The 14279-nt window shown below is 43.4% G+C and overlaps 1 protein-coding gene across 1 annotated transcript in view; it reads left to right on the forward strand.

Annotated features, from left to right (window-relative positions):
- The window catches only part of PolE1 (DNA polymerase epsilon catalytic subunit 1), a 65619-nt gene that overhangs the window by 51227 nt on the left and 113 nt on the right, over window positions 1-14279 (forward strand). Inside the window, exons 44-50 of the mRNA XM_089549702.1 lie at window positions 1631-1732; window positions 3388-3470; window positions 5481-5610; window positions 7977-8111; window positions 9117-9196; window positions 10209-10341; window positions 11443-11552. Of these exons, the coding sequence (XP_089405828.1) occupies window positions 1631-1732; window positions 3388-3470; window positions 5481-5610; window positions 7977-8111; window positions 9117-9196; window positions 10209-10341; window positions 11443-11552 (773 nt within the window). The remainder of the gene's footprint in view (window positions 1-1630; window positions 1733-3387; window positions 3471-5480; window positions 5611-7976; window positions 8112-9116; window positions 9197-10208; window positions 10342-11442; window positions 11553-14279) is intronic.

A 14279-nucleotide genomic window follows, 5' to 3' on the forward strand; every position in this document is an offset into this window, starting at 1 on the left:
CTGATTGGTGTTGTTTGTTGTCTCTGCCTGCTTTGCAAAAAAGATAAATTCTACCTTTGAAGTCAGTTGCACATCTGTTTGATATGCAAAAGAAAGCTTTCTATCTATTTGCTGCACATGGCGTACTTACTGAACTTTTGCTGCCTGTTTTATTTGTGCCCATAATATATAATTAGCACACATTTTCGTCTCAGCTGATTTGCAAATAACGCTATGTGTTAGGATAATTCAACTCATTGAAATAAATCTCAAAAATTTTTTAGCCTGTAACATCAAATTGTTCTCTGATGTGCTACAGGTTTTGAAAACTAAATAAACTTTCATGCGTAACTGGATGACTGCATGTGGCCTTTACTGATGATGTAAACGGTAGTACATTTTTTAACTTGGTGCAGTTGAACTCGTGGAAACTGGTAAGGTTGTCATTAGTATCTCAGCTTAATGCAATAGTTAATTTTATTTAGAATCCTGGTGTTACATTTTTCATTGGACTGGTAAAAAAAGATATGTACCAGCCGTCTGATGTAGCAGTAAGAAAGCGCGAGTGAAAAAAGTGCACTGTCGCGATAAAAACTGTGCGGGAAATGAGTGTGCGGAAAAAATTTATTCCCGCACAATCACATAATTCAGTCGTCTAGAAAGCGTCAAGGTATGAGGGGACGTGGATGCTTTATCCACTCGCTGTGTGGCAGAGCTACAATAAGCTATTTTCCAAGAACATGTGTCCCGTACATCGTTGCCTGCTGTTCTCTTTTCCTTTTTTTTCTTCCAGTAAATGCAGCATGCTTCTTCGGACTTTGCAAGCCTTTGTGGCTCTTTTGATTGCTCGCATGCACAGAATGTCCTAAATGCCTTGCGATGGCTCTTTATCTGCTTGAGCAGCCATTTGTGCAAGGGAGGCAGCTGTGAAGAGGGAGAGTGTGTGGAGTGGGCAAAGTTTGGACGTGCGTGCGCGTTTATGTGCTTTAATCCACTTTAATCTTACACAGCACTCATCTGTTGGAACCTGTAGATTGTGTTTTCGAGTTGGAGGCGACAAGGAAAATGCGGATATCAGAAATGTGTCTTGGAGCCAACCCACGCAACTGTATCTTGTACAGTGCTATCGTGCAGCATTTACCATGGCATAGTTTTGTTTTCACACCTTCGGTCGTTTGTGCTCGCATGGCAGTAACTATGGAACTACACCGACAGTCACAATAAGAGTCACACTGCCCGTAAATGTACTCGGTATCAGCATGGGTGCAACACGCAGGAAGCTGCCGAACACGGAAGACGGTTAAGCACCGATGGAATCTAGAGGGTCCCGCTTTGGCCGGTTTGCTGCCACCGTTCCGTGAGCTAAAAGTAGGCAGTCAAAACGTTGGCACGGGCTAGCACACTGTCGCAAAGTGACATTCGCGGCATAGCATGTGGAAACACTGCCAGAGTTGCGACATAGCAGCCGAGTCTGTATTTCATGGGTCTCTATGAAAGCTCAGACGAGTCTGGCTCACAAAAACGTAGCAAAGGGGAAAACTCAGCACCCAGGAATATAATAGCACACGGTTCTACCATATTTCTTTGTTTTAGGCTCACGTGAAAGGCGTTAGATATGTGTGTTCATTTAACTCTATTTTATTCTGTGCAGATGGTGATCGGCAGCTATATCAATTCCGTCTTTCTGAAACTGAAGGAGGAACTGGATGTGCCAGGAGCGTCACAGGTGCAAAGGAGGACTGCAAGCCAAGTGGTATGTTTGATCAAGGAGAGAGTAGTACAAGAGCTTCCGAAATATTTGCTGTTTTCCTCTCTGTTAACCTCAGCAGTCGGAAGAACAGGCCACACCAAACTGCAAGAAAGTGCCTCAGCATTGTAAATGTGCTTGTTGTTGTGAAAATGGAGCCTGGATGCAGCCTCCTGTTCTGAGGCACTAGCAGTTTTCATAATTTTCATGATTCCGTTACCTTTTCCTTTTGTGAAGGGGAAATGCTGCAGTCATCATCATCATCAGCCTGACTACACCCACTGCAGGGCAGAGGCCTCTCCCATGTCTCTCCAATTAACCCTGTCCTTTGCCAGCTGCGGTCACTGTATCCCCGCAAATTTCTTAATCTCATCCACCCACCTAACTTTATGCCGTCCCCTGCTACATTTGCCTTTTCTTGGAATCCACTCCGTTACCCTTAAGGACCAGCGGTTATCTTGCCTTCACATTACATGCCCTGCCCAAGCCCATTTCTTCCTCTTGATTTCAACTAGGATGTCATTAACCCGCGTTTGTTCCCTCACCCACTCCGCCCGTTTCCGATCTCTTAATGTTACACCTATCATTTTCCTTTCCATAGCTCAATGCGTTGTCCTTAACTTAAGCTGAACCCTCTTTGTTAGCCTGCAGTAATGTGTCACAAGTATGAGACAGCAGCGGGACTTCTCATGATCGTGCTAAATAGGGCCTTTTGTTCCATAGTTTGACCCAAGTGCTTGTTTGATTGCTTGGGGTATCATTTGACAACCTAAGCCTATGCATAACTTGCACGTACTGTCAGGATTATAGTTTTGGGGGGAACTCAGTGGTAACAGATAGTTAGACGTGATTAATCTATCTTGCATCATGCTTATTGCATGATGCAAACCGATGTAGCCGAAAATTTCTCGATTATCCCCAAGAATCTCAATTTCAGGTCCTCTTTCCCTGCAGCAGCTTGGAAACTTAGTCAGTTTGGAGAAAGTGGTACAATATCGGTTTTTTAAAATTCCCTAAAATGCTAAACTTTACAGCTCAGATTTCCCAAAAGAGGGAAAATTCCCCGAATGGAACGTCGCTGAGAATAGCGTCCTGTAATAGGAGTATAGGTGATGAACACATTTACAGCTACCTGCTCTATAATGCTGTCTCCCACCTTGAAAGCTTGCAGCTCTGTTGTTCAGTGAACCACTTCTTACCGTGTAGCAGTAATAGTCTGGCCTAGCGGAAAATAATAATTTCACATGCTTTTTGCTTGTGAACTGACGAAATTAAACCGGCATAATGGGAATCGCACATAGCAGCTGGCCGCAGTAGGCAGCACTTATGGACAACAAAAGACAGTGTGGTTGACACTAACCACTTAATTGTGAAGAAGCGTCTCCGTGGTGACTACGTACTCCCAATGGTAATGAGTGGCACATGTTGAAAGCACCAATTGCACAGAACCTTCGTTTTTTGCATAGCTGGTTTGATACTTGGTCCCGTAATTATTGTAAAGCAGCTATTTGCTCATTCAGAGATTCGGCAGCTTGCCGAATCTCTTAATTATGCATTGCATTTGATATATTGATAGTGCGTTTAATATGTTGGGAAGCTTTTGATACAATGTAATTATTTGTTGGCTACATGGTGCTCACTTTGCCTGTTTTTTTCTTCAGGCAAAAGAGCATAGTACTGGGGTGGAGACGCTGGTCTACATGAAGAGATTAGTCAGTGGCGAATTGGCTCAGAAGCTCTTCAGGTGAGTTCAGTAATGCAGCGTGCATCTTGTGCACCCTCTTACATGAAGACATTGTGCGTCTTATTGCAAGACTGTGGTGCTGCAGCTCCTGGCATATTCTGGTGGCTGTGACAACTGGGTGCACTTTGGCGCTTAAGAACTGCCAACAGCATTTGTGTGCTGACAACAGTGTTCATGTTGTGCACAGTTGTGCGAGCTATGTGGGCGTGTCAAATTTTCTTTGTTTGCCGTGGCTGCTAGTCGGAGAAATCATCGGTGTGTAAATAACGTTGCTAGGTTTTCCAAAAGAAAAGAATAATCTCAAGTTATTGTTCATGAACTGACTCATCATAGTATTATGTCACAGTTTTTTGGGACACTTTTTGTGCACTTACTTCAGTGAAGGTTTTTCCTTTTTATGCTAGCACCACAAGACAACCACGGACATTTCAAGAACCCTTTTTCACTAATGACAGTGACAGGCCCCACCCCCCGGTTGGGGTGGGGGAATGAAGGGGGATGTTTATGACAGCAATGACATGATAAATGACGTAATGCAGTTTTGACTTTGCGGCATTGATCTTTTTCTCTCACTTGAGCACAGGAGCATTCTAGGGAGCTTGTGGCACTTTGTTTCTGTTAATTCATATGTACGTGGTGTGAACGTTCATGCTCTATGGCGTGCTCCTTCACCTCTGCCACGCAAAACCATGATGGTGGTGCCATGTGCTACATACATCGGAGTGTTCTTTTAATACAATAGCATCAGAAGTGTAGTCACACCAAAACCCCATCATGTCAGAGATGAAATTTGCTGATTGGTTGAGGTAGGTCACATGACCTTGTGACGTCATCACAACCTGCCCACCAAATATGGCAGTTGATGGACCGAAAATTGCTAAGAAACTGACGCAAACGCACACAGAAGTTGCAAAAGAAGCTGCGATAAATATGAAATCTAATGCTATTGCATTCCTCTCTTAAGGTGACTTATGCATCCTCATAGTTTTTCTTTATTGCTGTAGTGTGTAGCTTAGAGCAGAGAGAGTAGCACACACACCAGTCAAGAGTAGAGCAGGCTCGGGAGGCTCGGGAGAAACCATGAAACTTGTGGCATTAGAAAGTATTCAATTAGGCTTTTTCAATAGTATAATGACATGTGCTGATTTTTCATAACTTATATAGTGTGTGTACGATTTAGAATTAAACATAAAACAGAATTAAACAAATGGATAGCTGTATTAATACGTTAGTCTGCATCGTCACTAGGTGCAATTCCCACGTTGTCAGATGCTTTGTCAAAAATGCAGAGCAGTGAGTAATGGTCATTTGCAAAACCCGATGGAGGCTGGCTTTGGCAGTACATAGAGAGCACATCTGAACAGTATAGAAACAAGCAGGCCAAGTGACACTGTCAGATTGACTGGCAGGTGGTGCTGAACGAAATGATTAAGACTATTTCAATTCCATACAATAGTGGACGCACACATGCTGTTATGTATTTCGTTCTCCTGCACATGTGCGACACTGAACGGCATCAAGCATACCTCCACTGCACAACTTGTGAAAGAGAAGGCCCCACTGCCATTGTTAGTGCTTCCATTGATTTTAGCCCATTTGCAAGTGAAGCTTGTAAACTGAACCTCTTTTGGAGCTAAGTGCCTTGCAGGTTGTGCAAGTGCCATCCTTGGGAAAGAGTGGTGTGCTTGCTGAAAGAATAGAAGGCAGATGGAGCATGTGAGATGTGCTAAGGAAGGCAAAAGGGAGTTGTCTGGTCAGTTATTACCTCATGGAAAACTTGAGTGACTGCTCATACACTAGTGACGTGGTCCATTTTTCACTTTCATTCTTTATTCGAGCCTCCAGGAAACTGGAATTATTTCAGTTTCAAAATGGCAAGTCTACAACTTTATGCAGGCCACATGTGAACTCTGCCATCAGGCATTACACCGTAACTAGGCCCTGCATAACATAGAAGCTGTCTTCAGGTCTAGAATGATATGGTCATGTCTAAATTTTCATCTTTTTCAGCATCACGCAAAAGATTCACCACAAGCTGTCGTCCAACCTGCTTGATGGTGAAGAGGTATTCCCAGTGATACCAGGCAAACACCTGAAACCAACTAGCCCTGCTTTGGAGTTTGTCAAAGCTGTTTGCAAGGTTGGTGCAGCTTGGCCCGCTTACTACAGTAAAACCTCGTTAAGGCGTACCTTGCGGGAGCATGGAAAAACATGCACAAGGTGGCAGTATGCCCTAACCAGAAATAGGTTAAATATAACCGCTTATGAGATGTAATGATAATACCTAGGGTATTCCACAGAGGAAAGTGCACACGCAATCTGTTATTCACATAGGACCACATAAATCTGTTATTTCTGTTTGCACTAGTTGAGCCTTCAAGGCATTGAAGCTGGGTTCCAAGTTCTTTGTTAAGCCCTGTCTTAACAAAGCATGCTTGTGCTGTGCTCTGTCTGCAATATTGATGTATCGCCACAATCTAACATTACGAATACCATTGAAGCTTCCTTGCAAAACACGGCGTTGTTCACAACTGCTTTCAAGATAACCATTCGCCCTCGTGCGCGGTGATAGGTACATGTTAACCGAGATGGTCACTAAGCCTTGAGCGGACACCAAGTGCATGAGGTTTAATGAAGGCAGAGTTGGAGATTTTGCGTGGCTGCATCCTAACCAGACCTACTGCTATAACGAGTATGCCTTAACGAGGTTTTGCATACTGTGTTTACAGCGTACAGGCAGCTCGTCATCACATTCCTGTTTTAGTAGGCAGTGCTTTCCATAAACCTGAATTTTAACTTATACTGGCTAAAGTCCATTTTGCTTTTTTGTCATGGCTTCAAGTAAACTAAAATCTAGCACTAGGTAAACAGATTGGCTGAGTTGTGTGTGCCTGTGTTACCCCTTTTGTAGCCATTTTTTTTTTCTGATAATGAAAGCGAGTTTAAGAACTTCTTCTAGAAAACAACGTATGACCCACTCATCCATTCTGTTGGAGAGCTATGCCTATGCTGACAGCAGTTGTTATCTGCTAAAAAAAAAAGAGTAAAGGTAAAAAACAAACAAACTTGAAAACCATTTGAGGAAGAAAAAATTGACCTATGACGATCTGCGTGGTGGTGGAGCTGAACACTTTTCATATTTGCTGAGAAAGCCTTCATGGCTTGCATTATGAGTTGAAGCCGCCGCGGTGGCTCAGTGGCTATGGTGCTCGGCTGCTGACCCGAAAGACGCGGGTTCGATCCCGGCCGCGGCGGTTGAATTTCTTTGGAGGAGAAATTCGAGGCCCGTGTACTGTGCGATGTCAGTGCACGTTAAAGAACCCCAGGTGGTCGAAATTTCCGGAGCCCTCCACTACGGCGTCTCTCATAGCCTTAGTTGCTTTGGGACGTTAAACCCCATAAGCCAACCAACCATTATGAGTTGACCTTTGCAGGTTGGCAAGGTATTTTACAGTTATGGAAACAGCCTAGCGATGGTCTGTAAATTAGCACATTAAAATGGTGAGAATGCATAGAAAAAATAAAGTTGCAATATTATAATCTCTAGAACAGTGGTCTATAGAAATTCAAAGCTACTTCTAGTTTAGTATATGGCTGCTGAGAAGCTATGCTACTATGTGGAACTAGTTTGGTTTGTGGTGGTCACAAAGTGACTCAGGCTATGAGGGACATCATAGTGAAGGGCTTTACAGTAAATTCGCAACAACTCAAAAATTAAATTTAGTTAAACTTAAATTAGATTCAGGACTTTAGTTGGTCTGCTGTATTTCCTATCCAGATCAGATTTGTCTCACTTGAATGGCATATTTGCTCCAGAAAGGCAGCTGAATTCACACTGTGTGCTTCTTACACAACACTTGCAAAGAGAAAAATACATCTGCAACCACAAGTTTTCAAACATAAATACATATTTAAGAAATGTTGGATAACAAGATAGAGGCTATGCAGCTATGCATGCATTGTAATGACTTCAAGCACATAACATTCGTCAAGTTGCTGGTTGAATAAAGTTGTGCTTGGAGCTGGTCACATTTTGTGCGTGCCAGAGTGATCCATAACAACAGCGTGACAGACGGAACAGAGGAGAAGAGGCAACTGGTACTGGCTTGCCAGAGTGCAATTGCGCCCGCCTTCGGTAATATAGTTTAGCATAGCTGCTTGATTAACAGTGGTAATTTTGTCTTGTTTGATCATCTACATTAACTTCTCATTAACCTTCTGACAACTAAAATGAAAATAAGAGACTGCAGGAAGTGCAAATTCATGAGAGTTCACTTTGTTGTGCTAGCCTTTTATTGTTTGGTTTATTGGGGTTTAACGTCCCAAAGCGACTCAGGCTATGAGGGACGCCGTAGTGGAGGGCTCCGGAAATTTCGACCACCTGGGGTTCTTTAACGTGCACTGACATCGCACAGCACACGGGCCTCTAGAATTTCGCCTTCACCGAAATTCAACCGCTGCGCTAGCCTTTTATCAGTAGCTCTTTCCCTTCCTCAATGTTTGCAGGTCCTCTCCCTGGATGTGAACATAGCAGAAGAGGTGACCAAGTTGCGGCGAGACCTCCTGCGGCTCATTGGTGTTGGAGAGTTCAGCGAGGAAGGGATCTGGAAAGATCCCTGCCTTTCCTTTGTGCTGACCGAGGTACCCCATTTTGCTGACCAGCTTTTTCACAGCAGATAGCTGGTGGTCTGTTCAGGTATCACAGTGGATTCCAAGGAAAAGAAAAAAAGTAGCTGGGGCCACTGAAAGTCAGGTGAAAAAGGGAGATTGAAGTGGCTGCAGCTTGTGTGAGGAGATAACTGGTCAGTGTCGGGAGGACCTTTTGTATCTTAGTGGACGTAATCCATTTGTGCAGCACCTGCATGATGTCACTAATGTTCCAACTGCCACGGTGTATGCCATCATCCAGACTTGGAAATCTCTTGGAGTGAGAAGTTCACTCATGCTTGCATCACATGCTAGCCAGGGCCATCTGAGGCTCCGTGTCACCACTTGTAGACAGATGGACACAAAGACATCGTGATTATTTTTCTGCTCAGATGTCGCTAGAGAAGTCAGAGCTGCTCATGAGTTTACTGAAAATTACTGGAAATAGGTTTACTGGAAATACTGAAAATTATATTAAATTACATTAACTCAATGCTTCGATGGAAAACTTACTGGAACACATTCCTGTATACCGAGGAACAATCTCTGTACTTTGGCAGTCTGAGATTTTGTGTCTGTACCCCTTTAAAAGCTCAGTTGTAAATGTGGTTTCCTCTCCTGTGATACGTTGGTGTGAGTCAGTAGCGGCATTTACTAATATCCAGCAGTAGCCATCCTGATCTAGCATCTTTCCAGAAGGTGAAGACTAGTTCATCATCATCAGTCCAGCCACACCCACTTCAGGGCAAAGGCCGTTCTCACTATTTCCAATTAATCGTGTCCTATGCCTGAGCTAGGACATCACCTCAAGAGTTAGGGTGAGATATCAGCTTAGTGATTGAAATACCCCGAGCCCATTTGTGGTTAGACGCATGCTGTTATTGCCAGAAATTTTTCATGGCGGCTTAAAACAGGATGCTCCCCATGAGGTTGAGGTGGGGTCAGCCTTACGTTAAAATTAGCTTGTGATGCTCATGTTTATATGGTGCATACTTGTAGGTCATCTGCAAGACATGCAACAACTGTCGGGACCTTGACCTCTGCAAGGATCCATTTCAAGGACGTGACAGTAATAACGTGTAAGTGCTGCCTGTGCAGCTGACACTGTCTTTTGTGGCTGTTTCATCATGGTGATCACAAATTTTTGCTCTCCTGCTATACTGGCTGGATGGGGCCTCAAGGTGTCCTCCTAAATATGAGCCTTAATTTTATTTCTAGTCTGCTCTAGGCAGCTAGCCCCGCAAATAAGAAGACAATTCCTTAGCCTCTTTGCTTGTTATTTTATTACCATGCCAAATCTGCAAGCTACGTGAAGGCATGTTGCTGCTGAGCACGCTTCATGTGCTTCACTTGTACGTGAACCCAAATGTGATGAGTTATGTTGGCACAAAAGAGCAGGAGTCCAATATTTCAAGGCCCTTTTTGGCACTGGTATTCATGTGGTCATGGGAAACTTTTTCCAGCCATTGAAAGTTGTGCTTACTAAATCCAGGCTGGCAGTTAGCCTAGAAAGGGCATTTATTTGGGCATTGTCCAGCGCAGCACGTCAGCTGATGAGAAAAGGGGCCATGGAGGGACAGGAAAAATTTAGTGTCACATAGAAAAAGACAACAGCTGCTGACAAATACTGCCCTAACTAGTTCAGAAGTGGAGCTAGCTTGAGACATTCCAGTCATCTGTGGATGTACCTGAAGCCTGCAGTATGCCTATGCTTTTCTTATAAATGCAGCTAACCTCGAGCAGCTAACCTCTTCATTTCAATACCAGTGCACAGTTGGTAGCACGATATCACACTAAGACACAGATCAGGTAAAGAAAGGGGGGGAAAAAAAAGCACACTTGAAAGCAGCAAATTGTGAAATCGGAGAATAGATTAAGTTAAAAGCAGTAGCATACAAGCTGCAAGGTGTGCATTGTATTTTCTGTGGTGTGCAATGACAGTGCAAGACCAGGCACTAGCAGCACCACCTTGAGTGTCTTGAGTGATCAGCGCAGCAGTTACTGTGCCCACTCAGAACAAAGAACAATTAGGTGTTGCACTTGTGGCAAGTAGTGAACGATTAATGGCAAACTCTGTCTGCCTTTCTCCAGTCCCCGTTGGTACTGCTCTGTCTGCGAGAGCCCTTACGACTCTGCTGACATTGAGGCCTTGCTGCATGAAAACCTACAGCACCTGTGCATGGCACAAGTTCTCCAGGACTTGCGCTGCACCAAATGCAACATGGTAAGTATGCACACAACACACTTTTCAAATGTCTTTGGTTAACTTTCTCACGCAGCACGGTGATAAAAAAATGGCATCACCGACTGAAAATCATGTGGAGACAAAATGCTGAATGTGCTTCAACATTTTTAAAAGGTCAGTTTGAGAGAGAACAGTACAGAAGGAAATCTGTGCCCAGTGCCAGAGATGTTGGCATGTCCACTTATGGGAATATCAGGCCAGATATAGTTGGGTACTTCCCATACTGCTTTAGTCGTCATAGTATGGTTTATGTAGGACGTTTGTAAATGGCAAGTACGCTTTTAATGATGGGCACATGTCATGCAGTGTTTGAGGTAGCTGATTACTGCACTTGTTTCAACGTTATTTAGCACTGAATTATTTGCTGTTGGCTACCTCGGAGTAGCTCAAAGTTGCGCCCATATCACGCAAGTTTCAAGCACTGTGTTTCCTCCCAGTGACACTGCATAGGAAGCCTTGTGAGAGGGAGCCTTTGCACTGCTCGCGGGAGGGCAGTGTTTCACCGCCCAGCAAATCCAAATAGCTAAACTTCATAATACCTTATTTGAATTTTTGGCAGAATCTTGCATGATAATTCTGTCTAGTTTTACTACAGAAATACTGGGAGTTGGCCAAGTTTGCAAGGAAACTTGTGTATTGTTCGACTAATTTTAGAAGAGGGTGGTGACCTCTAAAAGCAACCAAGCACTTTAGCACACTTATTTATCTCAATTTCACTGTATAAATATTCGGAGGCCTGCTAAAAAAAGTTGCTCATTCTCAAAGATACCAAGTAGAGAGTATGCAAGTGAGGCAGGTCAGCGTTTTTGAGACTACAATGTTTCACTTGCCAGAGGTCTTCTTTTGTTATTTTTTTCCCCAAGAGAAAATACCTGTGGATCCCTTCGTGCTAGTTATGGGGCAGTGACAAAAGTTAACCAATTTAAACTGAACTTAATACTGCAGTCGGGCACTCTGTGTTCGATCTTATCTGAAATGACCCATGAGGTATCAAACCTTGTTTGACATTAATGCTAGCACGTTGGGACACAAGATGAGCCTAGTGATGACATGTAAAGCATTTCGCTTTTCTTCCCACAGATAAAAAAGTCTAACATGATGAAGTACTGCGAGTGTGCTGGCAGCTTTGAATTGCTGCTGTCCCCAGAAGAATTGCAGATGAAGCTCAACACATTCCTCAACATAGCCAAGTGAGTATCTAAGGGGAGATGCCAGGCTACGCAGTTTCTTTCAGTGGAAAGGAAACTGCCAATGCGCGTTGCACATTGTAAATTAATGCAAAACCCCTTATCCATTTCAAACCATCGTCTTTATGCTGGTTAGTTATTCTCTGTAAAAATTGATTGTTTGGACCCTTGTGACTATGTTAATGTTTATTTAACAGTGAATGATGCATTTATTGCTGAGAAAATTTGATTTAAAAATGGACCATTTTTTTTCCACCACTTGATTGAAACCCGTGACTTCAATACCAGAAAGGACTTTGTGATCACTCTGGGAGTTGAATGGCAAAATAGCCTGTGGACTCGGAGATCCATACATGAACACTTTCTTGACGCCATCATAGTTTGCATGCGAAAACGACCAGTGGCAGCGATACCTGCGTTTAATTTTTTCAGCCTTTCTAGCTCACAAAAGCTCTGTTTTCAGTTAAAGTAGCCTTTCTGTCATTAGAATGCTGCAGTTTATCGACACATACCAACTTCATTTTGTCTTTAACGCCTTTTAAAATAGCTTCTAGGTCACAAAACCACACAGCATTTTCACTTGAGATGCAAGTGTTGTTGATAATAACATTGCTGGTGTGTATCTCACTCACAAATGAATGCTTTATGCACTTCAGCAGTTCACAAGGTGACAACTTCAGTTTGCAGCAAAGAAGGCGGGAAGTAACAAACTTGTAAAGTGAGCATGCAAATAACACTGGTTGCCCTCCCGGCTGGTGTTTACTGGGAATTACTGGAGCCATCAATGAGTGCTTATGTAACCTAGCACCAAAAGTAGAGGTACACCAGTGACAGGTGCATGACTTGTGTGTTGAAGTTGCCATGGCCAGGGCAGATTTGCACTCTTTGCTCTCTCTTTCACACAGCATTAGGGGGCAATTCGAGCTCTCCTTTCTATAGCTTTTAATGGCAGTATATTTATACCTTTATTAATTATTATATAGTTCTAATACATAGTGTTAGTGATACAATATAATAGTATAGTGCATGCTTATAGATACAGTTGTGCCCACATTTATATGGACACTTGGTTCCCAAGCAAAAATGTCTACAATGAGTGTAGTCAGTAAATAATCATGAAGAAACAAGAAAAAAAATTCAGAACTCTGCATTTATAGTTTTTTATGCAAGCAGTATTCTAAGAAGTGGATATTAGACAAAATGTTGACAACTTCAGTGCATTTGCTTGGTTCCATTGCTAATAAAAATTGTAGCAGGGATTAGATTGTTCCCTACAAGCTCAAAGATGCTTCACAGACATATCTCATAAAGTGCTACTTGCTACTATATATCTGCACCCACACAGGTGCTGAAAAGTTGTCAAGAAGTAACAGAATTTTATAGGCATTCAGGCAGTATGGCAAATGTGAAGGCAGATAAGCTGGCTACCTTAGCATTGTGAAGCATGAAGCAACAAAATAAAAAGGCCCTCACTGAGGCATTCCAGCTTTTGCTGGTTTGCTACGCTACAAGATTTGATTGGGGCAGTAAAAATTTTGCTCTCATCGCTGTCCGTTTCGATGCAACAAAAATACATGGGCACCAATGGTCTTTTGTGCTGTTTCACAGTGTCTGTCGTCTGGACAGTGAAAACATTGAAAAAATTTGGCACCCAGAAAAACTGTGCGAGTTGAGTAGTCCATATTAACTAATGCTTTATTAACAGCGTAACACTGTACATGGTAATGCAGTAGTATAATCATTACTGCCATAAGCATTATTGAAAGATCAGTTCTGGGAGCATTTGCTGCAACAGTCCACCGGTAAGGTGCTAGCATCAGTGATGTGGCTTGCACGAAAGCATTGCTATCTCTCTGCATACTGCCCTTGGCTCGTGAAGCTGCAGCACTCGCATTTCCTTGCTGTTATGAAACACTGTGTGCATTGTACAAATATCTGTGTCGAAATCTGTGTAGTCGGAAGGCTTCCAGCTTGAAGACATTGCAGTAACAGTGACTGCTGGATGACTGTCTACGACTTCTGTACAGTCGCGGGTAAAAAAGATCAGCACACAGGACGGAACACCAGAGCGCCGGAATGACAACGCGTGGCGCTGCGGGTGGCGAAGAGGCTGATAACGAGAGTGCCGGGCCGCTCACATTCTACAGTATTAGGGGGGTTCAGTGGACTGCCACGGACAGCAAAATTACTGGCTAAAAGCAGCACTATCATCTATTCTTCCCGCGAGTTCCTTTTGACAAACCATCGCGGACATAAAAAGAAGCCATCTTTGCTCATGATAACCGAGCGAAAATAAATGCTGCAAGCACAGTCACGTAGGGTCGGCACTTCAACGCTCAGGCGGTGCACGCTTGATAAAGCTTACTTCCTGCCATCCCCTCCTAGGCTGCAAACATGGAAACGGCCCGTTAGGCTGGTCTGCGTACCGCAGCGCCACGTGGTGAGATATACGAATTCTAATCGCCAGTGATCTGTGCTAATATTTTTTGTCTTGCGACTGTACGTCGAAACAGCACACAATGTGCCAATGCATCTGCTGGCAGACATTGCTGCTTCTCTGAATTCAGTGGGCTGAGAAACAAAAGTGTAGTGTGGCCTAAGACGCTTTGCAAAGCACTCCACGACCACTGATTCTATATTCACTGCTTTAGAACACTCAGTTGGTGTTTCTGTGTCTCTGCTTCTTTAACTTGATTCTAGCCCCCCCCCCCCCCCCCTCTTTTTTTTCAG

The sequence above is a fragment of the Amblyomma mixtum genome, chromosome 6, assembly GCF_055824585.1.
Source record: "Amblyomma mixtum isolate Tamu chromosome 6, ASM5582458v1, whole genome shotgun sequence".
In the NCBI taxonomy this organism is placed as follows: Eukaryota; Metazoa; Arthropoda; class Arachnida; order Ixodida; family Ixodidae; genus Amblyomma; species Amblyomma mixtum.